The sequence below is a fragment of the Malaclemys terrapin genome, chromosome 13, assembly GCF_027887155.1.
Source record: "Malaclemys terrapin pileata isolate rMalTer1 chromosome 13, rMalTer1.hap1, whole genome shotgun sequence".
Classification (NCBI taxonomy): Eukaryota; Metazoa; Chordata; order Testudines; family Emydidae; genus Malaclemys; species Malaclemys terrapin.
In genome coordinates, this window is record NC_071517.1 from 3,701,783 (window position 1) to 3,729,672 (window position 27,890).

The 27,890-nt window shown below is 63.0% G+C and overlaps 1 protein-coding gene across 6 annotated transcripts in view; it reads left to right on the forward strand.

Moving 5' to 3' along the window:
* SDK2 (sidekick cell adhesion molecule 2) overlaps nucleotides 1-20,969 on the forward strand; it is a 157,601-nt gene extending 136,632 nt beyond the window's left edge. The window contains exons 32-45 of one of the 6 annotated variants that reach the window (XM_054047856.1): nucleotides 65-135; nucleotides 756-891; nucleotides 2,073-2,129; nucleotides 2,489-2,590; nucleotides 3,014-3,129; nucleotides 5,472-5,658; nucleotides 7,144-7,281; nucleotides 8,818-8,979; nucleotides 9,283-9,408; nucleotides 10,237-10,401; nucleotides 11,088-11,228; nucleotides 13,348-13,624; nucleotides 14,547-14,694; nucleotides 19,003-20,969. In XM_054047856.1, coding sequence (XP_053903831.1) covers nucleotides 65-135; nucleotides 756-891; nucleotides 2,073-2,129; nucleotides 2,489-2,590; nucleotides 3,014-3,129; nucleotides 5,472-5,658; nucleotides 7,144-7,281; nucleotides 8,818-8,979; nucleotides 9,283-9,408; nucleotides 10,237-10,401; nucleotides 11,088-11,228; nucleotides 13,348-13,624; nucleotides 14,547-14,694; nucleotides 19,003-19,356 — 2,180 coding nt within the window. In that variant the 3' untranslated portion in view covers nucleotides 19,357-20,969. The remainder of the gene's footprint in view (nucleotides 1-64; nucleotides 136-755; nucleotides 892-2,072; nucleotides 2,130-2,488; nucleotides 2,591-3,013; nucleotides 3,130-5,471; nucleotides 5,659-7,143; nucleotides 7,282-8,817; nucleotides 8,980-9,282; nucleotides 9,409-10,236; nucleotides 10,402-11,087; nucleotides 11,229-13,347; nucleotides 13,625-14,546; nucleotides 14,695-19,002) is intronic. The other 5 variants (XM_054047860.1, XM_054047857.1, XM_054047861.1 and 2 more) reach the window with 5 other exon arrangements.
* Nucleotides 20,970-27,890: the final 6,921 nt, after the last annotated feature.

A 27,890-nucleotide genomic window follows, 5' to 3' on the forward strand; every position in this document is an offset into this window, starting at 1 on the left:
CGGAGTCTGGAGCCAGGGACCCTCGTGCCTCTCAGCATCTCACCTGTGTTTCTTCTGTCCTCAGCCCCAGAGGAAGCCCCCACCATCCTCTCGGTCACGCCTCACACCACCACCTCCGTCCTGATCCGCTGGCAGGTACCGTGCGGCACCGCGCTGCCCCCGCCCATCTCTGTAAGACAGCGGCTTGACTCCCGGGAGGGCCTGGGAGCTGTGTCCCCTCGGCACTGCAGATCCCCTTGCCCTCTGTTCCTGGCCGCACTGCTCTCTCTGGGCAGGGCCCCACTGGCTCCCCGCCACCCTGCAGCTGTGCCGCCCAGCGCTGCATCCGCTCCAGAGCTCCCGCATGCCGCTGTTGGTCAAGTAGGATGCCGGCATTCTGGGCGCTGAGTGCCTGCTGCAGAGAGGGGCCAGAAGCAGGCTAGCCCCAGTGGGTACTGCTGCTCCCCAGTGGGCTCTGGGGACCTGCAGGGGCTGGGAGCGCTGCGAAGGTACCTTGCACCTCTCAGGATTGATCCCTCCTCACCCCAGGACTGGGCTCTGCAGGGACCCCAGGGCCCGCCCTGGCTGTAGGGAGCCTCCTTGCAGCAGGGCGCGGCGGGGGGCAGCGAGCGAAGGAGGAAATCCCACAGAGGGGTGAGGGCAGCGCAGGCTCCGGGAGCGGGCAGCGCCGTGCACATCGATATGAAAGGCACCGTCTCCGTGGGCTGCCCCTCCCTGACTGCACCCGCCTCTTGGCTCCTGTCCCCCGCATGCAGCCCCCCAACGAGGACAAGATCAATGGGATCCTGCTGGGTTTCCGGATCCGCTACCGCGAGCTGGTCTACGACGGGCTGCGCGGCTTCACCATGCGCAGCATCAGCAGCCCCGGCGCCAAGTGGACGGAGCTCACCCGTGAGTGCCCTTATTCGGCTCCTGCGGGGGGCAGGAACAGCGTCCCCTGGGAACGCAGACAGGGGGGAGGGGACGTCGGGTGGGGATTCCTCTCGCCCTGGCCCATGGGGCTCTCCGTGACGCCCAGCCGCACCCCAGCCCTGCCTTGCAGCCCCCCCGAGCGCTCTGCGTGTGAACACCAGCCGGCTGGCCCCAGAGCCTCCCGCGCACCGAGCCGAGCTCCAGGAGCTGTCCTGTGCCGGCGTGTCCCGCGGGGCTCGGGGCAGCGTCACCCTCCAGGGGGGGTGCCATGGCTGGTGGTGTGAGTGCTGACGCCAAGGGGGGGGGTCTGCTTTCTGCTGGGCGGGGGGACCTGGAGAGGGCTACGAGGTCAGGAGCAATCAGGGCACTCACGGCTTGAGAAGGACGTGGTTAGCTGGGGAGAGCCTGAAATTTGACCTGGTGCTTTTTTCCCCTTTTCCCTGTTTGCGAAGTCTCTTGTATGCTTAACAGAAGGGCCGGGGGCCCGGGGCAGGCAGAGGCCAGGGGAGTTGGCCAGGGGCTGAGATTCTCCCCAGACTTATGCTAAAGCCCCCCTGAGAGCAGCCCCAGCCCCCAAGTCCCAGGGTTGCTGTGCTGAGGCCTGTCAGTCATCTCTGATCATGGCGCCGACCCTGGCACTGTGCTGCGCGCTCCCTGCTGGCACCGGTTAATGCCCAGGCTGCTACGCAGAGGAGCTGCACCACTGGGGAGGGCTGCAGCCCATGCCCTGGGAGTGGAGAAGGGGAGTGGGATGGTAGGGCAGAGGCCACCCAGTGCTAAGTGGGTAGCAGGCAGCCTGGTACTGCCAGCTGGGCTAATGGAAGTGCCAGAGGAGCTAAGGCTGAGGGGCAGAGACCGGGCATGCCGGGGCCAGGGAGGCAGGAAGCCGTGTGAGGGCAGTCCCAGGGGCGTACTCACACAGCAGGGCACAACCAGCTCCTGTCACTCCAGGGCATTCCCCAGCTCCAGCTCCTCTGTACCCCCGGTGGCAGCAGTGAAGGTTTCTTCCCCCTGCCCGCTAACCAACGCTGCCCCCTGCGCTAGCCCTGGCAGCCGTCCCGCCACTCCATGCTCCGCGGGGCATCCGCCCTGCTTGTTCTGTCTGTGTGTGACTAACCCCATTGACCGCTCTCCCCTGCGCTCCCTCTCCACGCCCGCAGCAGGGTACGCCGTGCGGAACCTGACCGGAGCCGACCTCACGCACCATCAACTGGACAGTAAGTCTCCGCTCTCTGCTTCGGGGCTCGTCTGTCCGTCTGCGTGTCGCTCCCCTCCTGACTTCCCCCCCACCCACCCCCGCATTCCAGCGACCACCTACGGGCCCCCTCCGCACTCCACCGACGGGCGACTGTTAGTCACTTCACTGCTCCCCATCGTACCTGGGAGGGGGGCAGACATACCGGCAGAGCTGCCCCCTGCGGCTGGGGTATCACAGCAGGACAGGACATCCCCACAGCCCAGCCTAGCCCCGAGGGGGCAGGGAAGGGGTTATTGAGAGGGAGTACTCCTGGCCCTGTGGATGGGCCCCTGCCCGGCTCTCCCTGGCACCCACTTCCCCTCCTCTCACCCCCTGCAGATCTGAGCAAGCACAGGCGTTACGAGATCCGCATGAGTGTGTACAACGCCGCGGGCGAGGGGCCCTCCAGCCCCCCCCAGGAGGTCTTCGTAGGCGAGGCGGGTGAGTCAGGGCTGCGCGGGCATCTCTGCTTCCGGGCAGGCTTCGAGCTCCCCCGTTGGTCACTAAGGGCCGCCCCGTCCCTGGGCCGCGTCCAGCGCACACCAGGGAATTCACGGGCCCTGCCCAGCTGAGCGAAGGGAGCCTCTCTCAGAGGGGTAGCAGCCGGGGCTGCGCTTCCCCGCAATGACCCAGCCTGTGCCCACGGCCTGCCCCGCTCCCCAGCTGCCGGCCAGCAGCAGGACGCCGTGTGATGGATGGCAGCACAGCAGCTGCAGGAGAGACCCCCGGTGTCCGCAGGGAGAGGGTACGATCAGATGGAAGAGGGGCTGTCCCCTTCTTCCGCCATACCCCAGCCACCATGCCGGGAGACGGGAGTGCCAGGGGGCTCGGGCGCTCTCACCCCAGCTCGCTCTCCTTCTGTAGTGCCCACCGCCCCGCCGCAGAATGTGGCCGTTCAGACCGCCACGGCCACCCAGCTGGACGTCACGTGGGAGCCGCCGCCCCTGGAGGCGCAGAATGGTGACATCCAGGGCTATAAGGTACTGGCCCCCCATCTCCCGCTGGCTGTTACGATCGGCACAGCACCCAGAGGGGCACGTCGCTGCGGGGAGCTGGGCACCCAGAGCTCCCATTGGCTTCCCTCTCAACACCAGCCGTGTCTCAGTTTCCCTCTGATGCCAACGGGGCCAGGAGCACTGAGCCGGGTGTGTGAAGGAGGGACTGAGTTGAACTGGTCGGTGCTGGGAGATGCTCGGGTAGAAGGCGCTCCAGGAATACAAGGCACAGGGAACCTGTTTGATTCGAGGCCGTCGGAGCCAGCAGTCAGTGGCATCGGGATTGCAAGGGAATGGGGATGGGGATGGGGGATGCAGCCACCCTGCAGCTGCATCCCGGCCAGCTGTGAGGCCGTGGGCATGGTTAGCCCGAGCTACAGGGCAGCATATCATATCATATCATATCATATCATATCATATCTCACACACACACACACACACACACACACACACACACACACACACACACACACGAATCGTCACAGCTGAGCGCAGTTCCCGGTGTGCTCAGCAGGTGGCGCGGTGTCACTTCCAATCCCACACCGGCCCTTTTCTCCCGCCCCTCTCAGGGGTCTGGGCGCTCCCTGCAGCAGGGCGTAGCTGGGATTCGGGGGGTGGGGGGACACCTGGCATGTCCGCACGGACTGGACTTCTTTGCCCCGCAGCCCAGTGGGGTGGGAGCTTGCAGCTTGGCGGCCACCCCATTGCATCCCCCGTCAGGCCAGGGTTGGCCTGCCCCTGAGCGTGGTGTGGTGGGGGTGCATCGCTGCGGGATACTGGGTCAGCGGGCGGGGGCAGAACGGGTGCATGCCCAGGCCATGGGGTGTGCTGCGGAGGCCCGGTTCTGGGCAGCGGCTTTGCAGCTCTCAGGGAAGCGGGGCCAGGGCAGGATGGCTGGGACCGTACAGCCTCTCCCTGGATATTTGGGCACCGCTCAAGGGTGACCTCAGCCCGCGTTTGAGTCTCTGGGCTCAGCCAAGGGATCTGGGTCACATTTTCCACCCAGCGTGGCCTGGAGCCGGCACGTCCTGCTCCCCCCTTTCCTCTGGACGCAGGAAAGCCCCTTCTCCGACTCAGAGCCAGAGACGTGTGTGCGTCTTCTGTGCTCCCGGCCTCCCTTTGGATCCCAGAGGGGCTGCGGGGGGTGTCACAGAGTGTGGGGGGACACAAGGCCCTGCACCCCCGGCTTCCTGCGATTCACCATGACTCTCAGCCAGCCAGTAAAGCAGAAGGTTTATTTAGGAACAGGAACACAGTCCAAGATAGGTCTTGCAGGCACAGACAACAGGATCCCCCTCAGTTAGGTCCATCTTGGGGTCCCAGGGCATCCCAGCCCCCTTGGGAGGTCAGAGCCCTGTCTGCCTCTCCAGGCAGCTCCAGAAACTCTCCCTTCAGCCACCCCTCGCACAGCCTTTGTTCAGTTTCCCGGGCAAAGGTGTCACCTGGCCTCTAACCCCTTCCTGGGTTCTCACGTTATATGCTCCCGTGTCTTCCCTCAAGGCCAGTCTCCCATCCCCCAATGCAGACCATCCTAGCCAACCTCCCCTGCCTTCCCAGCCAACACTCCCCACTCAGCATTCAAAGACCACATTAAGAACAGTCCCAGTTCGTCACAGGGGGTTTCTGGAATGGAGACGCCTCTGGACCCTGGGATTGTCCAGACCCAGACACTGCAGGCCTTTATCGTCGAGGGGCTGACAATGGGACTTAATGAAACCGGTGCAAGCCCCATGTGGACACACTCGCTTCGCTTTGTGGTGTTTGCCTGAAACTGATCAGGAGGCGTTTAAGTTAAACCCAGAAAAGCCGCTTTTGACCTGCAGCCGATATCCCCTCACGGAGGTTTTGAGAAATTGTTTGAACTCCCCTGCCCCTTCCCTGTGCCAAGCGGGTGCGTTTCCTGTTTGGACCAGCCCCAGGAGAGGGCACCGGCCTGGCTACACCGCTGTAGGAGCTTTCCTCTTTCTGGAGCGTGTCTGAACGTGTCCCACTGAAAGATGGGGCAGGGGTCTTTCTTGGGGGTCAGGGGACCTTAACTATAAACGGCCCTACGTCTCCTCCACCGCAGAGCAGTCACCGCCCCGGTCGCTCCACCAAGGGGCCACAGCGGGACCGTTTCCCGGTGCGCTCTGCAGAAGGAGAAGCCAGGCAGGCTGGATCTGGGGGAAGTTGAGCCTGCGCGTGGGGAGCCAGGAGCCCCAGCCCGGGGTGGTCAGCACCGGGAGCAGGCTGTGAAGGGAAGTGCCTGGGCCTAGCAGCTATGTCGGGCCCCTGCCAGCACTGGGCCTGGCCTTACCCCGGCTCCCGTCTTCCCCGTCCCCCCGCAGATCTATTTCTGGGAGGCCCAGCGCCAGAATGGCACGGAGCGGGTGAAGACGCTCTTCCTGCCCGAGAACGGGGCCAAGCTGAAGAACCTCACGGGATACACCTCGTACCTGATCACTGTCTCGGCCTTCAACGCAGCCGGGGACGGGCCCCGCAGCACCCCCGTCAGGGGCAGGACGCAGCAGGCAGGTGGGCTCCATCCTCCTCTCACTCATGGGGCCGCGAAGCAGGAGGGATCGCACAGCGACCCACGTGCGCCATCCCGACCTGCAGCCCACCCTGCCCCACCTTATCCCAGCCCTGGGCTCCCTCTGCCCAGCTCTGCCAAGCCCTGTGTGCTGCCACCACATCCCTCTGTGTTCTGGGCCTGTCCTGAGCAGAGGCTGGCCAGGAGTTGTGCTCCTGCTTGGTGCTTCTAGGTTGAGACCTGACAGACTCGTCCCACTTTTGGCCCCAGGCTGGAATGGAAGCCAGGTGGGGGTGGGGGTGCAGTTAGCAATGCTGCGGGGATGCCTGGCTGCTGAAGTCCCGGGCGCCCTCCCTTCCCGTCCGAGAAATAAACCAGCCCATGCGTCCAAGAGCTCCAGGTATGGAGCCTTCTCGACACAGCACCAGGGAGGAGGCTGAAAATAATCACCCCAGTTCTTTGTGTTGGATCTGCCCAGGTAGCTCCGGGGCTCCCCGCTGGGGCAGGCACCCCCTCTCGGCCTTTGTGGGGGGCCTCAGGGACCAAGTCCCAGAGACGCTGTGCCGGGCGGGCTTCGAGCACACTGCAACAACGCCTCGTTCTCCTTGACTGTTCCCGGACAAAAGGGGAACGGGGGCATTAACCCCTTTGTCCCCTCGCCCGCCCACGAGGTGTCGCGTCAAGACAGGAAGTAGCATTTCCCCAAAATAACCCAGACGTGCGAGGTGTCTTGGCAGGGAGCTTGTCGTCAGGGAAACCAGAGGCGCAAGGTGCGCTGGTGTCAGGAGGAGACACAGCTCAGATGCGCTGGGGGTGCGGAGCTCTGCAGACTGGGGAGGCACAGAGGGGCCTGGCAATTGTTTCCGATTGGGTCTGGAGCGCTTGTGTCTCTCGCTCTTTTCTGGAGTTGTGGTGGGAAGCAGGGGGGCGGAGGAGTCCAGCCCCGCAAGGGGGGTGTTACTGGGGACTTGGCACTGGCGGGATGGGTTTGGAGTTCTCAGCTAACTCGCTGTACCCCGGGCAGACACCTCCTGAGGGCCCCCTCATGGCCCAAGGTCGCTCCAGCATGCCCTGCGCCTTGAGGGCCCTTTAAGAACTCACTCGGTCCAAAAGTCCCTCAAGTGACCCCCTCCAGCGTGTCTCTCCTGGTAACCCAAACTTGGACAAAGTCTTTCAAACACAGAACAGAAACTCGCATAGTCCTTCCCCCGCCCCCCAGCTCCGAGGGACTGCCTGTCTGCTTCCCACACCTGCTCAGGGGCGGGGGGGGGGGGCAGGGAATTTGGGCAGGTCACAGACACACACCCGTTAATGCTGACGGCGTGTGACTGAATCCATCCCTTTCCCACGGCCTCGCTCGCCAACCGCCCCACCCAGCAAACCCCAGGACGAGCTGGCCGAGGAGCGAGGGGGGCCAGCGGGATCCACGCCCCTCTCCTCACTCGCCCGGGGGAAGTCTGCAAAGCCCCTCTGCTTTCTCCTCGCAGCCCCCAGCGCCCCCAGCACCATCCGGTTCAGCGAGCTGACCACCACCTCGGTGAACGTCTCCTGGGAGCCACCTCTGCTGCCCAACGGCATCCTGGAAGGGTACAGGCTGGTCTATGAGCCCTGCACGCCTGTGGACGGTAAGGGCCCTGGGCTGAACAGGCAGGAGTGGGGTGGAGGTGGGGCAGGGCCATTCGCTGCGGAGGGGAAAGCTGGGGAGGTGTGATGAGGGGTCGGGGGCCTCCACTTCCTGGGGGGCTGGGAAACAGAGCTGGCAAAGGAGCCCGGGAGGCAGGAAAATCTGTTTCTAGGGAAGGATTAAATTTACCGCAGGCCACGTGGATGTGCTGAGCAGCACGGGCTAGAATCTCTTTGTGGCCCCCTGCCACACGTCACAAGGGTTTGGGGACCAGCCCAGTGTCCCGGCCCAACTCCCGCTTGTGCCGTTCCCTTCTGCTGCCCTTCACTTTACAACCGTTCCCGGGTTCCTCCCCAGAGGTGGCTGCAGGGCACCTGGGTTTGTCCCGTAGGTCACCGTGCAAAGGGCTTGGAGATACACGAGGACGCACGGTCCTGAGCGCACCCGAAGTGTCGCTGCGGGAGCAGAGGGGGCACGTTCTCTCCTGCCATTTTGATGGTGAAAATGTTTTTTTCAACAAAATGGAAATTCTGGCAAAGTCCCTTTGTTGGTGAAAAGTTTCAGGGATTCAGAAAAAAAACAAACCAAAATAAAACTGAGCAAAGAGCATCTTCAGTGGAATCTTCACGGGATCAAAACATCCCGGTGCAGCCAGCTCTCATGATCCTGCATCACGTCTTCAGAGGGGGTCTAGCGCCTCCCTCCTCCATCTCTCTGCAGCCCTGCAGTGCCCCATGTAGCCCGGCCCAGCGCTGCCACCACACCACCTCCCGTACCCGAGCTGTTACGTTCCAGAGCGACAGACAAAAGAGGGGTAGCGTTGGCTCCCTCCTCCTCCCCGAGCGGCCGATGAGACATGCAGAGCGGGCAGGAGAGAGCCTGAGAACGCAGCAAAGAGTGCGGGTGGGGTGGCCGGTGAGACAATGGCTGCTCAGTGTTCCCTGCTGCCACCTGGGCTTCTGAGAGTCGGGTTCAGAGGAAGTACTGTGAAGCGAGAGCTCGGGAGGAGGGCTGCAGTGACCCCAGGGAGCAAGGGCTGGGGGGCTTCTCCTTTGAACCCGCGCCATGCAGGATGTCGTTTGATCCTGCAAACCCTGCTTGCCGCCCACAGCACAGAGGGGCCTGGGGTTCTGCCAAGCAAAGGGCATGCTTCAGGGCATGTGCTGATCCCGCAGGGTCAGGAAGGCTCTCCCTGCTCGTGCTGTGCCAGCTAGCGGGGGGCATTGTGTGCTTCCTGCAAAGCAGGGTACTGGAGGCAGGATACGGGAATAGCTGGGCCAGGTAGGTGTGTGTTAACGGAGCCAGCCTGTGCGATAGTGCAAGAGACCTGGGATCCAGTCCCCAGAGCAGAGATGCCAGCCCGGCTACTCCGGATTTGTGCTGCAGGGAGTCGCTCCTCCACACAGGCCTGTGGGTTGGTTTGGCCACACTCAGCATCAGGCTTGCAGTTCTCTTCCCCAACGCCAGGTCCTGGCACTGTGAGGGAGGGTGGGCGCCAGGTTTTCTGCATGCCACGTCCGTGCCCTCTGCCCCCCAGGCGTGAGTAAGATCGTGACGGTGGACGTGAAGGGGAACAGCCCCCTGTGGATGAAGGTGAAGGACCTGGCGGAGGGCGTGACATACCGGTTCCAGATCCGGGCCAAAACCTTCACCTACGGGCCCGAGATCGAGGCCAATATCACCACAGGGCCGGGGGAAGGTACGGCGCTGCCGCGCAGGCTCACACTGCCTCTCGGGGGCGGGGGGGCTTTGTGATGGGGGGAGGGCCGCCCGGGATTCCCACGAGCGGAGATCTCTGCGGCGGGAAGGACTTACCCAAAGGGCCCCATGGGCAAATGCAGTGGGAGGCTGGATGGGCAGTCAGGGTTGGAGCCATGGGGGGCTGAGAAGAGAGGCAGGCTGGGGGCTGTGTAGAGGCCTGCCACCCCCCCGCCCCCAGCGATGTTAGAAGAAGGTTGTGTTTTTTCTCCCCGTGATTGCGTCTTTTCCTCTGGTTTCCCAGGTGCCCCCGGACCACCGGGCGAGCCCTTCATCTCCCGGTACGGCTCAGCCATCACGATCCACTGGGCGAATGGGGATCCCGGCAAGGGGCCCATCACCCGATACGTCATCGAGGCCCGGCCCTCAGGTACCATATGCTCCCCCACCCCCCTGCATTGCTCCTCCCCTCCCCCCGCCATTGGCCTGTCAGGAACGCTGGGCCCAGCTCTGCCCCGCAGCTGCCATCCCTGCAGGGCAGGACATGGGCTGGTGGCCTAGCAAGGCACCTGGGCTGTCCCTGGGGCCCCAGGCAGGACCAGGCCCTGCGGGCACCCCCAAGCACCTCCCCAGGGCCTGCGAGGTTGCTGCAGTGGGTGATGTGGACAGACGCCAGCCAGGGAGGCTGAGGTAACCCATGCTAACCCACGTGGGGCCTTTCTACAGTGCGGGACCGAACTGGGTTAAGCCAGGCAGGTTCTACTGGGTTCTACCTGGGTTCCCCAGCCCCTTCGCCTGGCAGAACCACGGCCAGGGCAGCCCTGCTTTTGTAACCCCACCGGTGCCACGCACACCAGACACGCACAGAGAGCCGCAGGTGGGGGAGTGGGGCAGCGCGCTGTGGGACGCCTCGGCACACAGAGCGCGGGGGGAAGGAGGGCCAGCCGTACAGAGCGTGGGAGGGAAGGAGGGCCAGGCGCCCAGAGCGCGGGAGGGAAGGAGGGCCAGACGTACAGAGCGTGGGAGGGAAGGAGGGCCAGGCGCCCAGAGCGCAGGGGGAAGGATTGCTCAGGGGAACTAGGCTGCCCCAAGGTGCTGACTCCAGACCCCCATGCTCTGTGTGCCATTCAGCCAGGACCTTTGCACCCATCGCTTGGGGCTGGGAACTTGCTGCCCGCTGCCCTCTCCATGCACCCACTCCCTGCTCTCTAGGCTGCTCCCTCCCCTAACCGAGCTGGGCGTCTCTCCTCTCTTCCAGATGAGGGGCTGTGGGACATCCTCATCAAGGACATCCCCAGGGAGGTGACCTCCTACACCTTCAGCATGGACATCCTCAAGCAGGGGGTCAGCTACGACTTCCGGGTCATCGCCGTCAATGACTATGGCTACGGGACGCCCAGTGCACCCTCCCCTTCTGTCTCAGGTGCTGGGGCTGGGGGGACGTACCCCGGGCTGCTCTCCTGGCCTGTCCCACCTAATGTACCCCCCTCCCTGCAGCCCAGGCTGGGGGGCCAGGAAGGGAGGGGATCTGGCACTTGGGGAAACCAGCAGCAGAGGAGGTGGGGGGCAGCAGGTGTGGTCAGCGTACTGGGGGTAGGGGCCTGGGCTGGAGAGTGGGGGGCTGAGTTAAAGGGCACTGGAGCAGCCCCTCCTGGGAAGGGGGTGATCTCTCCATGTGCACAGGCACCGGCTTTCTTGGAAACAAGAAAGCTCTGGGCAGCTCTGTTCCACTGCCTGAAAATGGGCGGATACGGCCAGGACACCTGGCAGTCACCGTACTGTGATTCCCCTTCCCTCCCCACAAACACTGCCGGTGCCCCTCACTCCCAACCCACAGCCCCCAGCTCACCCAGCCCTGGACTCTCCCCCTTGCTCTGCCAATGCCCCCCACTCCCAGCCCTCCGCTATCCCAGCCCCCCAGTTGAAGCAGGTCTGTTGTTTGCAAGTCTATTGGGGTTCCCCAGGAGCAGAGGAAGGGTCCCCGGGATGAGACAGGTCCCATCCCAACACACAAACAAGCTCCAAGCCCCGCCAGCACCCAGGACAGGCCCAGGGTGTGAGCCGGCAGGGTGGGTGGGTGACCCCCTGCTCTCCACGGCTGCCTTCCAGCCCAGAAAGCCAACCCCTTCTACGAGGAGTGGTGGTTCCTGGTGGTCATCGCCTTGGTCGGGCTCATCTTCATCCTCCTGCTGGTCTTCATCCTCATCATCCGCGGGCAGAGCAAGAAGTATGCCAAGAAATCAGACTCAGGTGAGCGCCCCTGCAGGCAGGGCAGGAGCTGACGCCCAGTGGGGCTGCTTGGCCTGGCATAGGGGGATGTGGTGCCACGGAGGCCGCGGTGCGGGAGGAGCGGCCCCCAGACTCACCCGGCTGGGGACAAGGTGCTGGGAACCAAGGGGGCTGGCTCTGAGCCGCCCTGGTCTCAAAAACAGAGGTGCAGCGCTGGGAGCCCGGGAGCTGTGCCTGGGTACGGGAGACGAGGGCGTTTCGCCTTCCCTGTCTGCAGCTTGCACCCCCGTGGCTGTAGAGCCAGAGGGCCTGGCCCGTGGCTGGGGTAGACCTGCGCCGCTCTGCTGGAGGTGTGCCTGGATACACTGGTGGAGGGCCAGGGATCTCCTTCAGCTTTTGCCCTAGTTATTATGGTTCATGTCACGGCTGGCCAGGCCTCTCCCTGCACCCCCTAACACTGGTGTTAGGGCAGAAAGTGGCTCAGCCAGTGACTCCAAACCCAGGGGAGCCAGCGTCGGGGTGCGCACCGTGCTCCTGGGGTCCCTGGGCGTGGCGTGGTGCCTGCCCCGGCCACCAGCGCTGGGAGCTTCCCCGAAGGCTCCACCCAGCAGCCTGATCGGGGGAGCCTTTCCCTTCACTGCCCTGGCTCGCGGGTGAGACCCTGCCGCCTTCTGCCACTTCCCGCCAGCTGCTCTGCTGATGGGAGCGACACCAGAACCGTCCCCCCCGCACAACAGGCCCATCCCGCCCCTGCCCTGCCCGCAGACACGGGTTAGAAAAGCGCGTCACTGGCCGTGTTAATGTCGCTGGGAGCTCCAGATCAAACAACCGGCTTCTCTCATGGTGAGCTGCGAGCGGCAGGAAAGGTCACGGGATTAGTAAATGCAGCTCTGTTTTCTTAGCCAAATGAAGGGCTCAGATTGTGGGGCTAATGCCGCCCGCCCTGCTGAGTCAATACACTCGTGTAGCCGAGCAAGGGAGAGACGCCTGGCACTGGGAGCCTGGACTCCTGGCTTCTAGTGCGGGCGAGTCACACCCAGAGCCTCCAGGGCTGGTGCCTGGGTTCGTGGGGCCCGGAGTTAGAAGCCAAGGGGCCCGATTTGCCGCCCCTCTGCTGCTGGGTGATTGCTCCCACCTGGGCATCGGGGGCGTGAAATGCCGCCGCACCGTTCGCCCCACCGGTGCCAGTGTCCGACAGCAGCTGTGCCCCAGGAAACGCCCACACCGGCTGGAAGGCAGGGGGCACTTGGGCCCCAAGGGACTAGAGCCAGGCAGCTTGTGCAGCTGTTTGCAGCAGAACCCTGTGCCCAAACCCAGCACTTGCCCTTCAGGGATCTCAAAGCACTTTATAGCCATTAACGGGTTAACCCCTGGGGGAGATCAGGAAGCATCAGTACCCCCGTTTTAGGGATGGGGAAACCAAGTCACGAGCAGAGTGGTGATTTGCCCAGTGAGCTGCTGGCAGAGCTGGGATGCAGATCTCCTGATGCTCAGCCCTGATTTGCCCAGGGCCTGCTGCCCCGTCGCTGAGCACAGCATGCCGTCAGCCTGCTGTCTGCTCGAGGGCCTGGGCACTTCACAGATTGCATGCCGGGCGGGATTTTACCATGCCCGCAGCATGACGAGCAGGGCTGGCCAGACGCTGAGCTGAGACCGACGCCCAGCGGAGCACCAGCCATGCGGTCCGCTCCTCATGCCTTCAGCTGCCCAGATGGCTGGGCTGGCACGGGGAGCTCTGCGTAACCCGTGCCCCCTGGCCATGCTGGGGACCTGTGAAGAGCAGCACCCCGGCCTTGAGCCCCACGGAGCCGCCTCAGCCCTGGCGGGATGGCACCGCACTGGGATACGAGGGCTGGCTGGAGAGGGGGTGAGCTCGTCCCCCGGAGCCCTCCCAGCCCAGTTCAAAGCTGGCGCAGACCAGACTGGGTGATGAGACGGGACGGGTGAAGGCTGCCCTACTCCTTCATTGCCACTGAGCATGCTGGGCGTGGTGCCCGCTGGCTGAGCTGGGGGGTGTCCTATGCCCACGCATCTGGGGAGAGAGGGGGGGTCATTGGCCTGGGGAACCCCTGGCTACAGTGCACCTGCCTGTTTCCCCTTTCTCCATCAACTCCCTCCAAATCCCATTGCTCGTCTCCAGGCCTGTCTCGGGGAGCAGGCAGGTCCAGGAGGGTCGGCCCAGGAGTCCGAGCTGGTTCCGTAGCCGGGTGTGTGATGTGCGGGTTCCCCCCGGGGCGGGGCGCTGCCCCAGCTGACGGCTCCCCTCCCGCTCCGACAGGGAACAACTCCAAGGCGAACGCGCTGAGCCACGGGGAGATGGTGAGTCTGGACGAGGGCAGCTTCCCTGCCTTGGAGCTCAACAACCGGCGCCTCTCCGTCAAGAACTCCTTCTGCAGGAAGAACGGGATCTACACCAGGTACCGGCCGTGGGGCTCAGGGCTCTGTGTGCCCAGCCAGAGATCTGGGGCCAGGCCCCCACCCCCACTGCACCCCACTGCCCGGGTTACTGGTGTGCTGGCACCTGCCGGACACTCACCGACACCAACTGCCCCCACAGGTGGTTCTGGGTGGGGATGTGGAGCCCGGAGCAACAAAGGGGTTGGACGTGGCTCCGGATCGGGCTCTCCGCCTAAAGCCATCGGCTCCAGTGGGGCTGGCGCTGCTCGCCCCCCACCCATGACTTTTGTAGGGGAGCCCGGGGCTGGGCTAGCAGGGGGCTGCGGGTCGGGGTTGAGGGGCACTGGCAGAGCTGTGGGAAGGGGGGAGCCCGGGGCTGAGCTAGCAGGGGGCTGCGGGTCGGGGTTGAGGGGCACTGGCAAAGCTGTGGGGAGGGGGGAGCCCAAGGCTGGGCTAGCAGGGGGCTGTGGCTCGGGGTTGAGGGGCACTGGCAGATCTGGGGGGAGGGGGGAGCCCGGGGCTGCGGGGCGGGAGTGTGGGGTGCTGGCAGATCCGGGGGCGGGAGCCCGGGGCTGCGGGGCAGGAGTGTGGGGTGCTGGCAGAGCTGTTGGTGTAGGCGCTTGCTCATGTCCTGCCCAGCTCCTACTTTCGAGCACCAAGCCGGCTCTCAGATTGGAGAGGGCAGGAGAGGAAAGCAGTGGAAGCCGGAGCCGCCGGGACCCCGCTGGTTAATGGCTCAGCCCCAGACAGGCCAGCAGCCTGCAGTGGGGAGGGTTCGGGTGCGGCCCCACGGCCGATGCTCTGAGCAGCCCTGCTAGCGCCCGGGGGGGTCTCAATGGGCTCGGGTGGGGCCTGCTGGGGTGGCCGTGGCTGGGCTCCCCAAGCGGGACCCGGGGGGATCAGCTCCAGCGCCAGAGTTCTCCCTTTCCGAACGAAACGTAGAGCTTCCGTGTCCCTGCCGAGGTCCCCGCCGCGGCCCAGCCCCGGGAGCCTGCATTACTCCGACGAGGACGTCACCAAGTACAACGACCTCATCCCGGCCGAGAGCAGCAGCCTGACGGAGAAGCCCTCGGAGATCTCGGACTCCCAGGTGAGGGGCGGCTCGCGGGGGCCGGAGCTCTCAGCTCGGCAGTGCCGGGGGGGCAGCACGCGCTCATGGCAGGGCCTGGCCGGAGGGCGAGAGGCGGCTGCGGCACAAGGGGTGGGGGTCAGGGGTCAGACAGGCCTCCCCACCCCATTCAGCCATTGGCCCCCCCGGCGGGAAAATCGCTCTGCACCCTGTGCCTGGGATCCCCAGGCTGGTGCCCCCGTCGTCCCCCGCAATTCCTGTCCCCTCTGTCAGCTGCATCCCCTTGTCCTTATCACCTCCCCCCTCCCCGTAAAGGGGATCAGGGACAGGAGTGTGTTCCAGTGCATGTTGGGAAAGGGAGGAACGATACAGTTCCCCAACCCTGACTGATTCCTGCTAGAAGCCCCATTGCTGCCCGGGGTTCCCGCCGTGGGGCATGCCCCTCCCCCCCCCGTTTGCGGGCATGGGTCACCCCCTGAGCACCCAGGGTTGTGGTTTAGCATCTCAGCTGGGCCTGATGGACACAAAACTCCTGTCCCCTGGCAGGTGCCCCCGGGACTGTTTGTTCTGCCACAGCTGGCACAGCCCATGGGTGGGGTCGGAGGCGTTGCCCTGTCCCCGATGCACCAGCGTGCCCCTCAAACAGTCAGACCCCTAACAGGCTGCCCTGCAGTGACCGGCATGGCCAGGGCACAATGGGACCCTGGCTTTCCTGGTGTCGGAGGGAGGAGCAGGGGGGGGAGCACAGTGTCGGGGTGAGCACAGATCCAGGAGGTTGGGATCTGAGCTGAATATACCCAGGGACAGTGGGAACAGGCCCTCGCCACGGGCTCTCTCCACGCCAGTATCACACCCCAGCTGGCTACCCTGCAGTGCCTTGGAGCACGCCGTGAGCTGCCGGATGTTTAGCCCGGCTCCCTGCAAAGGGAACAGCTGCTCCGGGACCCCAGGGCAGGCTGTGTCCCCGTCTGACCCCCCCTCTTTGGGCCATGTAGAGCAGTGGCCGAGGGTCCAGGCCAGGGTTCAGGGAGACGCTCTGCAGCGGCACGCCTGGGAACAGGATGGGGCTGGAGAGGGACCCCAGGAAACCGCGTATTCCCCCAGGACCCCCCGGTACAGAACCCGGTTTCTCCTGGCCATGCGTTTCCAGGCGCAGATGCTGCAGCTGTGGTGGGACTGGCCCTAGCTCCTCCAGTGGCCCTGGGGGCTGAGATTCAAATGGCTGCCTGGAATCCCCGCTCCATCTGGGAGACTGTGAGAGCCAAAACAGAGCCTGCCCGGCTCTCGCATTAGCCCCTGGGCCGTGGAGCGGTCATGCAGCACCTCGCGTCGGCCACGTGGGGCTGAGCAGTGGGCCGGGGGCCCGGGCCTGCTAATCCCACTTCAGCCACTGTCTCAGCTGGGCCACTCAGCTCCCTGGTGCATTGGTTCTTCCCACCCTGCGAGACCCTCGCTTGGGGGTGGCCAGCGCTGAGCGCGCCTAGGGACTAACCAGAGCCTCAGGGTACACGCAGGAGCAGTGGGGAGAGATGATGGGTCAGATCCTTCTGTCAGTGGCAGCTGGGCAAATCCACGCTGAGTTGGGGGGACATTGGGGGTGTAGCCGAGATCTCACTCTGGCTCGTAGAGCCTGCTTCTCTTTCACACCAAGGTCCCTTTGCCCTTTCCCTTTACGCTACCGGAGCGCTGGGAGTGGGAATCTGACCGACCGGCTCTTTCCTCCCTACGCCTTGGAGGGCTGTAGCTGCGCGACCGAGCGCTGGGAAGGTGCAGAGGGCGCCCGAGGGGGTGGAGACGCGGGTGCTGCGTGAGCACCAAGCCTGCCCGTGTACCCCCACGACGAGAGCACCTGCAGGTGCCCCCGGAGATCAGGACCCCCTTGTGCCGCGCGCTGGGTGGCCCCGCACGGAGAGGGCCTCGCACGCGGAGCAGAGAAGACAAAGGCTGGGTTATTATTCCTGCAGGAGAGCTGGGGCCCCGACAGGTGCAGTGACGCTTACTCGGCCATCCGTGGCCCAGCTGGGAATTCCCTGGCCGCTCCCATCACCTGAGCCTGGTGCAGGCTTGTGTGTCTCAGAGCCGCGGAGGGGAACAGGCAGCTGAGGGCTTCCTGCTCTCCAGGACTTTGCAGCTCTTCAGCAACCCCCCAGCTGCCCCATAGGCCTGGGCCTTGCCTGGCCTTTCCTTTGCCTGCAAAGTGGAGGCGAATCCAAGTTAACCCCCCTTTGCCTTGTCGCCGGTTGAGTGGCTTTGAGGAGCTGTAAGAGCTGAGCTCGCTGAAAGCTGTCACTTGATTGCTTTCCTGGCCGCCTGAGCTTCCTCATGAATGGGGCCATTGTGCCTTGGGGAAGGGGGCAGCTGAATTCAGTTATGGAAAGCAGAGGGCGAGTTGAAAGGAGGGACGTGAGCCAACCCCGCCTCTGCCTGAGCTCTTTCTTCTTCCCCCGTCCGCTCCGCCTGACAAAAATAGCTCCGGCTGCTCCCAGAGACGGCGCGGAGGGTCGGCGCTGCCAGGGCTTGCGCTGGGACTGGTCATCGGGGAAGGAACGCCAGGCCGGGATGGGGTCTGGCTCTGGTCATCGGGGAAGGAACGCCAGGCCGGGATGGGGTCTGGCTCTGGTCGTCGGGGAAGGAACGCCAGGCCGGGATGGGGTCTGGCTCTGGTTGTTGGGGAAGGAACGCCAGGCCGGGATGGGGTCTGGCTCTGGTCATCGGGGAAGGAACGCCAGGCCGGGATGGGGTCTGGCTCTGGTCATCGGGGAAGGAACGCCAGGCCGGGATGGGGTCTGGCTCTGGTTGTTGGGGAAGGAACGCCAGGCCGGGATGGGGTCTGGCTCTGGTCGTCGGGGAAGGAACGCCAGGCCGGGATGGGGTCTGGCTCTGGTCGTCGGGGAAGGAACGCCAGGCCGGGATGGGGTCTGGCTCTGGTCATCGGGGAAGGAACGCCAGGCCGGGATGGGGTCTGGCTCTGGTTGTTGGGGAAGGAACGCCAGGCCGGGATGGGGTCTGGCTCTGGTTGTTGGGGAAGGAACGCCAGGCCGGGATGGGGTCTGGCTCTGGTCATCGGGGAAGGAACGCCAGGCCGGGATGGGGTCTGGCTCTGGTTGTTGGGGAAGGAACGCCAGGTCGGGATGGGGTCTGGCTCTGGTTGTTGGGGAAGGAACGCCAGGTCGGGATGGGGTCTGGCTCTGGTTGTTGGGGAAGGAACGCCAGGCCGGGATGGGGTCTGGCTCTGGTCATCGGGGAAGGAACGCCAGGCCGGGATGGGGTCTGGCTCTGGTTGTTGGGGAAGGAATGCCAGGCCGGGATGGGGTCTGGCTCTGGTCGTTGGGGAAGGGACGCCAGGCCGGGATGGGGTCTGGCTCTGGTCATCGGGGAAGGAACGCCAGGCCGGGATGGGGTCTGGCTCTGGTCATCGGGGAAGGAACGCCAGGCCGGGATGGGGTCTGGCTCTGGTCACTGGGGAAGGAACGCCAGGCCGGGATGGGGTCTGGCTCTGGTTGTTGGGGAAGGGACACTGGGCTGGAGTCGGGATCTGGACTTTGGGGAAGGGGTGCCAGGACAGGCCGGGCAGGGTGCTGGATCTGGTTGTTGGGGAGGGGACGCCAGGCTAGGCCGGGCGCTGGATCTGGTCACTGGGGAAGGAACACCAGGCCGGGCTGGGTGCTGGGTCTGGTCATTGGGGAAGGAACACCAGGCCGGGCAGGGTGCTGGATCTGGTCATTGGGGAAGGGATGCCAGGCCGGGACGGGCGCTGGGTCTGGTTGTCAGGGAGGGGATGCCAGGCCGGGACGGGCGCTGGGTCTGGTTGTCAGAGAAGGGACACTGGGCCGGGGTCGGGGTCTGGTTGTCGGGGAGGGGATGCCAGGCCAGGCCGGGTGCTGGGTCTGGTCACTGGGGAAGGGACACCAGGCCGGGACGGGCGCTGGGTCTGGTCATGCTCAATCACCAGCTTCCTCCAGGGCCCGATTCTGACCCTCCCTTACTCCAGTGCTGTGCCATGGAATCACTCTGGACTCACACCAGTATATGGGAGACCCCGGTTCCCTGAGCTCTGTGGATACACAGGCAGGGGCTGCTGCCCACCCCCTCCCCTGCCTGCAGGATGGGTGCGGTGGTGCAGGCTCTGATGTCATGTAGGGTCACGGTTTCCAAGCTGCCTCTCACAAGGCCAGTGCCCAGTGGGCTGCTGGTGGCACTGCCCGGCGGGTGCCCCCTCAGCTCCTTCTGCTAGCGCCGTGTCCTTGCGGGCATGTGCTTGTCGGGCCGGCTGAGTGCTGCGGCCGGGCACTGCCAGACCTGTAGTAACCCAGCGCTCTGTCTCTGCAGGGGAGCGACAGCGAGTACGAAGTGGATCAGAACCAGCAGAAGGCCCACTCCTTCGTCAACCACTACATCAGCGACCCCACCTACTACAACTCCTGGCGGCGCCAGCAGAAGGGCATCTCCCGGGCCCAGGCCTACAGCTACACGGAGAGCGATTCCGGCGACCCCGACCACTGCCCCTTGTCCAACAGCACCAGCACCCAGCAAGGCAGCCTCTTCCGGCCCAAAGTCAGTAGGACTCCAACCCCCCAGACGCCCGTCAACCCCCCCAGCCAGCAGAGCACCCTGTACCGCCCCCCCAGCAGCCTGGCGCCGGGCTCTCGAGCCCCCATTGCGGGATTTTCTTCTTTTGTTTGATGGTTTCAAAAGAAATAAAGAAAAGCGAAAAAGGACAAGAAATCCCAAACCCACGTTTACGTCCAGAGTTATTTTTTCCGAGGCAAAGGAGATGTCCCGGCAGGGCGAGCCCAGCGCCGGCCGGGGAGAGACAAGCGGACCCGGTTCGGAGTCTAATCATTTGCTGCTTCCAGAGGCACATGGAGCCCTATAGAAGGGACACCCCCTGAAAGGATCTTTGCAAAAGCTTGCAGGGCCGCGAGTCCGTCTGTGGGGGGCCTTCTCTTCTCTTTGAGGCTGAGGCGCAGAGAGGAAAGTTACAGGGTAAAGGACGGCAGTTGGCGGGCTCCCGGCCGACGCTGGTGTCTCCACAGGGCGCTGGCTCCTTGCGGGCGGGTTTACTCAAGGGCCTTTGCTGACAGGACAGACCCACCCCTTGTGGGCCAAAGCTTTCTTTGTGCGCTCCCTGAAAGGCCAGCCAGCTAGCGTCCAGAGGAGCGGGGCGTGCAAGAGCCATCGGCCAGCGTGGTCGCACAAAACTTCAACCGGCAAACCCACGCCAGTGACCAACGGTGTCCTCGGCCCAGCACCGCAGAGCCTGACGTGGGATGGGAACGGTGCTGCTCTTCCGCTCAGCGTTAGGTGGGAACAACGCCTGCAGGCACCTTGCTTCCCAGTGGGCCACAGACGTGCCCGATGGCCCACGTGCTGCACATGGGACCCGCTTTTCCAGGCTGCCCGCTCGGCTCGCCGGTCCCTCCTCTGCCAGTCTCCCCGTGACACGCCATGTCAGAGTGTGGAAAACTGACAAACCGAAACACAAAGCCCGTAGGCAGCCGTTTGGTTTGCTGCATTGGGGCGGGATGTGGGGGGTGGAGAGTGGATTTGGGGGGGACGGGGATGCTGGAGTTGTGATCGATTTACTTGAATCCTTCTGGAGGAGACATCCCCCTCCCAGCCCCCCTTATCCCTGGCGAGAAGCTGGGAAGGGGGCCTCTGCGGTCGAACTGCGCCACGGGGCAGGTGACCAGCACGGGGGCATCGCTTATCGGCACAGCAATTCATTTCTTCCTTCCTTGGCCCCATCCTGGAGGGGGGGAGGGAAAGGAAAATGCCCCGGGTCCCGGGATGGTTGTGGGGCGAGATGTACCCTCCGCCTACAACGTGGTCCTCTCCCCCTGGCTTGGGACGGACGCCGCCCCTTTAACTCCAGCAGAACAGAGGGGGCGGGGCGGGGCTCTGCTGGTGTGATGGACTGGCAGCCGCAGTCTTCGTTTTGTGTTGTTTTAGTGCCCAGGTTTGGCGGGGGATGCGAGGGGAGGGGGCCAGAATCGGGATGAGGGGGATCGGTGGTGGTGGTTGTTTCCAGCATCGCAAAACACACACAGTGCCTACTTGTCAGCTGGATCCCGAACTCCTCAGCCGTCTTCCCTTCTGCGCGGGTGCGAAGTACGAGCTGGAGGGTCCGGCTGTCTCCTGCTGTGTCCCCATCCTTCTGCAGAGGGGGCCCGGAGCTGTCACCGTGGTGATTAGCCCCACGTGCTCTCGCCCGTATTTGCACATTCTTGGCCCAGGCTGGTTGACAGAGGATTGAACCTGGTGCGTGGGGTCCCTTTAATAAAGACTCAAAAGCGCTGGAATCGTTTTTTGGTTTATTTCTTTCGCCCCAAAAACAGAGAGAGGCGCTCAGGAATGACCCTGTACCCTGCAGAACTTGAGAAAGGGATGGAGCTGGGATCACCCCGAACTTCCTAGCTGCCGGTCCCTTTTGCAGGCGTATTCCTGCAAGGGAGGGTGATGTGGGTAAGTAGTTGTGGCCCACGGGGTCTCTCTCGCCTCCGTTCAGGTGCGCGGCGAAGGAGCGATGGTTTCTGTGCAGGTGACCGAGAAATGGGTTATCCTGGGAAAGTGCTGGCCAGAAATCGGCTCTACAGTGCTGTCTGAGTGCTCCGGGCAGGGCTACAGCACGGTGGCTAAAATACCCGTGTCCCCCAGAGCCTTGGCTACACTAGAGCTCCCACGGGTGGAGCTTTACAAATGCAGTGTCCTTGTGGAGAACTCCATTAACTCCAGGGAAAACCCCTTCTGTCGCTGTAGGAAGCACCTACCCTACGGAGTTGTGCCGCTGTGGCATAGATACCCTGTCGCCACGTCTCTACCTCCCTGGGATCGCAGCTGTGCAGGAAAGATGCGTCCAGTCAAACCCACAGCCCCCCTCATTGCAAGGCAGCTAAATCCTCATCCCCTCCATGGTGCTCACCGGGGACAGGGCAAGTGCTGGCTGCTTCCCTTGAGCCCAGGATTTAATCAGCACCTTCTAATACCCTGAGGCCACCGAGCCTGGCTTGCAGGCCAAGGCGTGATTTGGGATTAGCCCCGAGCCAGGAAATAGGTAATAAAGAATCCCCAGGGGGCCGGCTGGGAGTTTAATTTGCAGATTCCAAACCCATTAGCAGCGGGGCTGGTTCCTCGGTGGGGTGAAGGAGTGTGTGTGTGGGGGGATCACTCTGGATCCAGACAAGGAGCAGAAGGACCCAAAGCCGGCGGAAGTCAGTGGGGTAACTCCCCGCACTGGAATCCGCTTGAGTGGTGAGGTCAGACCTTCCTGTGCAGCTGACACGCCAGTCCTAAAATCTGCATTGCCAGAGCCGGGACTGAAAGAAGGACTAGCAGAGAGACACAGGGTGCGCTTCCCATGGCGCGTGTCCTTTTTCTAGCTAGACAGGATTCAGCAGTGGATTAGAAACTGGTTAACGGCCAGCTCACAAAACGTCATTGTAAATGAATCGTCATCCGAGGGTGGGAGGGGGTTCTCGCAAGGATCCGCCCGGGACCCTTCAATAGCTTTATTAATGATCGGGAAGAAAATATAAAATCATTGCTGGGGAAGTGAGCAGGTGGAAGGTAAATGATGATGGATTTTGCGCTAGGGTGGCTTCTTTGAACACGGGCATTTGAACACGGCCCAAGGCAAGGGCCTACATGGAGGAGCAAAGGCTGTAGGTTACACGGGGAGGGTGGGCGACACGACCCTGGAATGCAGTGACGCTGAAAAGGACTTAGGGGTTCTGGTCACAAGTAACTGCACATGAGCTCCTGGCGTGAGGAGGCCATACGGAGGGGAAGTGGCGAGCAGTAGAGCGGGGATATGACATTAGTGAGCCCATTTCGAGGATACTCTGTCCAGCCCTGGGGTCTGCACTGCCAGGAAGGTGGGTGAAAAACTGGCAAAGATTCATAGAATCATAGAAGATCAGGGTTGGGAGGGACCTCAGGAGGTCATCTAGTCCAACCCCCTGCTCAAAGCAGGACCAATTCCCAACTAAATCATCCCAGTCAGGGCTTTGTCAAGCCTGGCCTTAAAAACCTCTAAGGAAAGAGATTCCACCACCTCCCTAGGAGTCAGCAAAGTGCTACAGAAATGACGCCTGGTGCGGAAAACCTGCCTTAGAAAGTCATCTGGGAACATCTCACCCAAGGAAGGGGTGGAGCCTTCGTCATTTGATGGCTTTAACTCAAGCCTGGCTGTAGCGCGAACGGGAGGGACAGGCTCGAGACAGAGGTTCTTGGCGGAGGGTCTGTGGCCTGTCACGCAGGAGGTCAGCCCAGATCATCGTAAAGGGCCCTGCGGCCTGGCAGGTGGTAAGTATTTATTTGCATTTTGGGTTTGCCTCCTGGGAGCTTCAAATCGGCTGCTGAGCCGCGCGTTGGAAGCGCTGGGAAAGAGCTGGGATTTCGATTTCCGCTGCCTTTCCTCTTGTTTCCCATCCGCTGGAAACTGCGCTGAGCAGCCTACACTTCAGTCCAAGCAGAGAAGATCCCAGCTTGTGTCTTGGCCTGCCCTTTGGCTTCTGCTCGTGCTGGCGTGAAGCCCCAGCCTGGCCCCTGAGAGATCCCTGCCGACCCATCCATCCCTAGCCCCCATGGGCTGCAGACCGGCGAGCAGCGCCCCCACCCAGAGCCTGCTGGCCTCCTTGGAAGGTGGTGGTGCTTATGGGGCAGCAAAGCAAACAACTGGAGCCCCCCACCGCTGCGTTTCCCCACTGCCACTAGCCGGTGGTGTGTGAAGGGGGGAAAGGGGCTTTAACTCAGGCGTGGGCTGAGCCGTTGCGCGTCATGACCAAGTTTGACTGGAAAAGTACAAGCCTAAAGGGAGCCCAGAAGGACATTGGTGACTCTGCCTGAGGATGGAGGCCTGGAACCGGCTGCCGAAGCTGCCTCGGCAAAGGCCCCCTTTATTGGCTGTCCGGCAGGATGCGTTTGCAGCTGGACTGAGATTCGGGGGGCCACACGTCTCCTTCCTTCCAGCCCCTGCTTTCAAAGGCCAGTCCCAGGCCTGGGCGATTGTGCATCCAGGCTGGCCCCGTCCCTGGATTAAACCCTCCTGCGAGGCACTCGGGGGGGAGGGGACGGAACGGTGGGTGAAATGCAATGCCAAGTCCAGCGTGAGACAAATCCCAGGCCTCCCCCTCCCCCTCCGAGCACCAGCCGTGTGGCCACTGCACTGAGCATCTGCCGTTTCCACAGCAACACATCTGGAGCTGCCCTCGTTCATCGCTGCATCCCAGCCTGGGTCGCTTGGTGAATGAACTTCCCCCAGGCCCTTTCCAGGGGCCCCGGGGGCTGCTTTCCAGCCCTGGGTAAAGCCCGATTCTCCAGGGAGGCCTTGCTGCTTTGATGTCTCTGCACTGCACATACAGCCAGAGCCCGGCTGCAAGCACAGTCACTCGACAGGCACCGGCCCATGGCCGCTAAACTGCTTCTGCTACTTGGGTGACATCCAGCCCATGCAGAGAGCTGGCCCAAGGCCTATGCGCTGCTTAACGCCTTGGGCTGGCCCTCTGCCCTGGGCTGCACTGCACCCCGAATGAGCGGCACAGAGACCCCGAGCCCAACTGCTCTGGCGGGAGAGCTCAGAGCAGAGCAGCTGTATCTGGGAGCGGTGCCCAGCCCGAATGCCGCAGGCAGCATACTGCCGCTAGCAGGAGTGGCTCTGTGGTGGGATTCGCTCTTTGCTGGTGCTGACAACCTCTGGGAAAGTACAGGGCGAGGGGAAAACCTGACCGAAAGCCCCTGTTGGTCCAGATGGTGTTTATAGTGTATCTGCACACACCCACACACGCACAACTGTCTCACTGGCTGGAGCATAAGACCTTGTGAGTGCCGCTCCCCTGGGCGGTACCGCTCTCTGCGATGGTGCCTTCGCTGCTCAGCCGGATACGGAGAGGATTTCTGCCCAAAAGCGTTGTGACCCCCGGCTCACCGTCAGCACTGGCTTCAGTGTCCGTCCAACCCCACCACCGGGAAGCTTCATCTTTTTATTTAAAATATTGCAACTGGCGACGGCAGGGTTCGTTTTGACCCCTCTGCCCCATCAGGTGATGGACCGATTGCTAGTGCCCCATGTCTGATGCTGCCTGAGACAAGACACCCCCCGATGCCCGTACAAACAGTGCACGCTGCGCCCGGGGCTGCTGAGAAACAGGGAGGCGGCTTGACGGGGGAGCAAGATTTATACGACTCCCCCCACATACAACCCCCACACGGCCACCGTGAATTCACCAGCACGGGTCTTAGACTGTCACTTGCCTTTACGGGGACCGGATGTCCTGATTTTATAGGGACAGTCCCAATTTTTGGGTCTTTTATATAGGCTCCTATTACCCCGTCCCGATTTTTCACACTTGCTGTCTGGTCACCCTACTTGCCTTGGCATTGGCTGCCAGGCACTGGGCTTTGCAGACACACTCAGCCCTGCATACAAGGGAGTAACGGGAGAGTGAGCTGTCTCCTTGGATCAGCGTGGGGCCTCCGGAGTTTTGCACTGTTATGACTTGAGCTTCTCCCAAGGGCAAAACACAGTCGCTTATCAGCAGTTTGCAAACCAGAGAAGAGGGGAAGGTGAGCAATTCCGCAGGCAGAGCTCTGGGGAAGGGAGCGGTCCTGGCAGACTAGAGCCCCGGCCCCCTGCTGCTACCTTATCCGGATGCCAAGAGGTCAGCGCTCGCACCACTAAGGAAAAGGCCGGGGCTCCCCTTCTCACAGCACTCGGGGGCTTGTGAACCAGTCACCCAGATCCCAGGCAGCAGGGTCCTCTGCTCTGGCTGAGTTGTGCTCACTGCGGGTCAAAAGTGGCTTGATGCCTCCAGGCTCGCCGAGGGGCTATTTCCCAGGCCATGCGCCCTGTCTTGGCGACTAGGCGGGAGTGGAAACTGGAGCTGTGCCTGCTTGGCACCTGCACAGGAGACACCAAACAGCCACTTGCCCTGTAGTGTTCTGGCTGGGCGTATCGTAGGTATGCAAAGGAGGGCATGTGGTAGGTAGAGCCGATGCCCTGTGTATGCTAACCTCAACCCCGGCCTTCCTTCCGGACTGGCAGCCAAACCCCCATCCCACTGACGCCAGTGGCGGACTGGGTTCTGCCCACAGGCCAGGACCCCAGCGGTTACGGCTCTGCCACGAGGCAGTTGATAAAAGGCTTTGAGATTCCCAGGGTTGCTTTAAATTCGATGCGATGCAGCCCTGCCCTGGTGCAGAACCCAGGGCGGAGTCATCTTGCGCCTCACTTGTCCCGGGGCTGCCCTGATTCGGTCTGGCCCCGTGGTCCCAACGGACCTCCGGGGATGGGCAAAGGGACCCACCCCAGACCTTGAGCTGGCACTACCCAGCACCAGCTCTGTCTAGTGATGCCGTCCTTCACGGGAGGGACGTGAAGCCAAGGTCTCCTGCGCCGGCTAAGGAGCAGCGAGGTTATCTCCTGCCTGGTGTTGCCCTACAGTATCAGCTCTAACGAGGATGCCTGTTCCTTTGAGCCTCCCGCCCTGCGCCACCGACCACGTCACGTCACGTCGCATCATGTCAGAAGGAATCCGGCTTGATCCTCTGATGGCTCCTTCCAGCTGCACAAGCGCTGGCCCTGCGTTGGAGCCCCAGCCGTGACAGGCGCGACCCAGGGATTGGGCCCTGCGGCGGCTCCCGCTGCTGTGAATTTTTGGTGACATTAGCAAGTTTCCAAGAGCAGAACTTGGCTTTGGTGTAAGTGACTACGTCAAAGGCCCGGAGCCTTGTGCCGTGAATACAATAGTAAGTGGGGGAGGGCTCCCCTGGGTACCCGGATCGGCCCCTTCAACACCAAGGATTCTAATCTGCTTTTCTCCAGGCTGGCCAAAGCAAACAGGTCCCTCAGACCACAGCCTGCAGTCACACCCGTGTGGACGAAACTTACAGATCAGCGCCCCTTGCACTTTCCTGGCCTGCCAGCAGAATCACTTGCACTAGTTTTGCTTTTGTGCGAGGCAGACAGTGCAATTCCTGCCCGGCGCTAGGAGAGGGTGAATGTAGCGTGGCAAGCTGAACAGGTCAGGGTATGACAAGGGCGGGGATTTTCAGTGAGGCTTGTCCTCCCCTGGAGGATGTGGACAGAGGGGGCTCGGGGACAGAGCCCCACCCTGCTGTAATTTAGAGCAGTTTCAGGGCTGCTCTAACGTATGCTCAGCCTCCGCTGCCCAAGATCCCCTGGGGATCAGAGACGAGCCATAGGGCAGTGCAGTCTGGCCACACCCGACATGGCCCCAGTCTGTCTCCTGCGCCACGAGGGAGAAGCAGGGACCTAGTGCTTGGGGAACCTCCAGCACTGGGGGTCGGGGAGACTCTCAGGGGGATGGTCACAGCCACTTGAAGGCCTAAAGTGAACCCGGTGAGCTTGGAATCGAACCCAGTGGGTGACACTCAGGGAAGACGTGTGGGGTAGGAGAGGCCGTCCATGTGTAAATCAGACTTGGTTTGCACCATCCCTGCCCATTTTCTGCATGACCCGCGCCATTTACACCCCTGGGGGGTTAGCCCCAAAGCTTTTCCCCAGGGGTTCAAGCAGGCCCGGCTTGTGCCCCCTGTCAGAATGCCACCCCGGCTGGCTGGAGCTGCCTGGCCATGCACCAAGCCTGCAGTTCGCAGAGAGACCATGCAGTGGGACCGGGGTAAAGCCCACAGCTGCACGGCCCCCTGTGCCTTGCCCTCCATCTCCATTAGGGAGCAGGCTGAGGCCTTCAGGGGGAGCCAGATTATCCCACAGCTGCCTCCTCAGGGTTCCTTGAACCTTCCCCTGGAGCATCTGGTCCCTGGTGGCGAGCCAGACTGCCGAGCTAGGGGCTGATCCAGTCTGGCCAGGCCTATGCTCATCTGTAAACCAAACCGGGTTCGTTCTGGTTTTCCCATGTGGGCTTGATGGGAAGCTGCCTCTCTCCGGCTGTGCTGTTCTGAAAGGGTCTCCGGTGCCCCTGACGACCATCTAGTGAGACAAGCCTGGCATGCCATTGTCTTGCCCGCTCAATTACAGTTCTTGGAGGAATGGGGGGGCAGCGGCTGCTGCCATGGGCTGGCACATTCTCTTTGGCCTTGTGAGCAGCGCTGTTTAATTGGTTTCTTGCCACTTCTTTTAAGAGTGTTCCGAGAAGCCGTGACAGAAACCCAGCAACGGGCTCGGGGGGGGGGGGGGGGCGGTTATTGATTCAGCTCGCCCCGCCCACACCCCTGCTCCCGAGCCTTGAAACACCAGT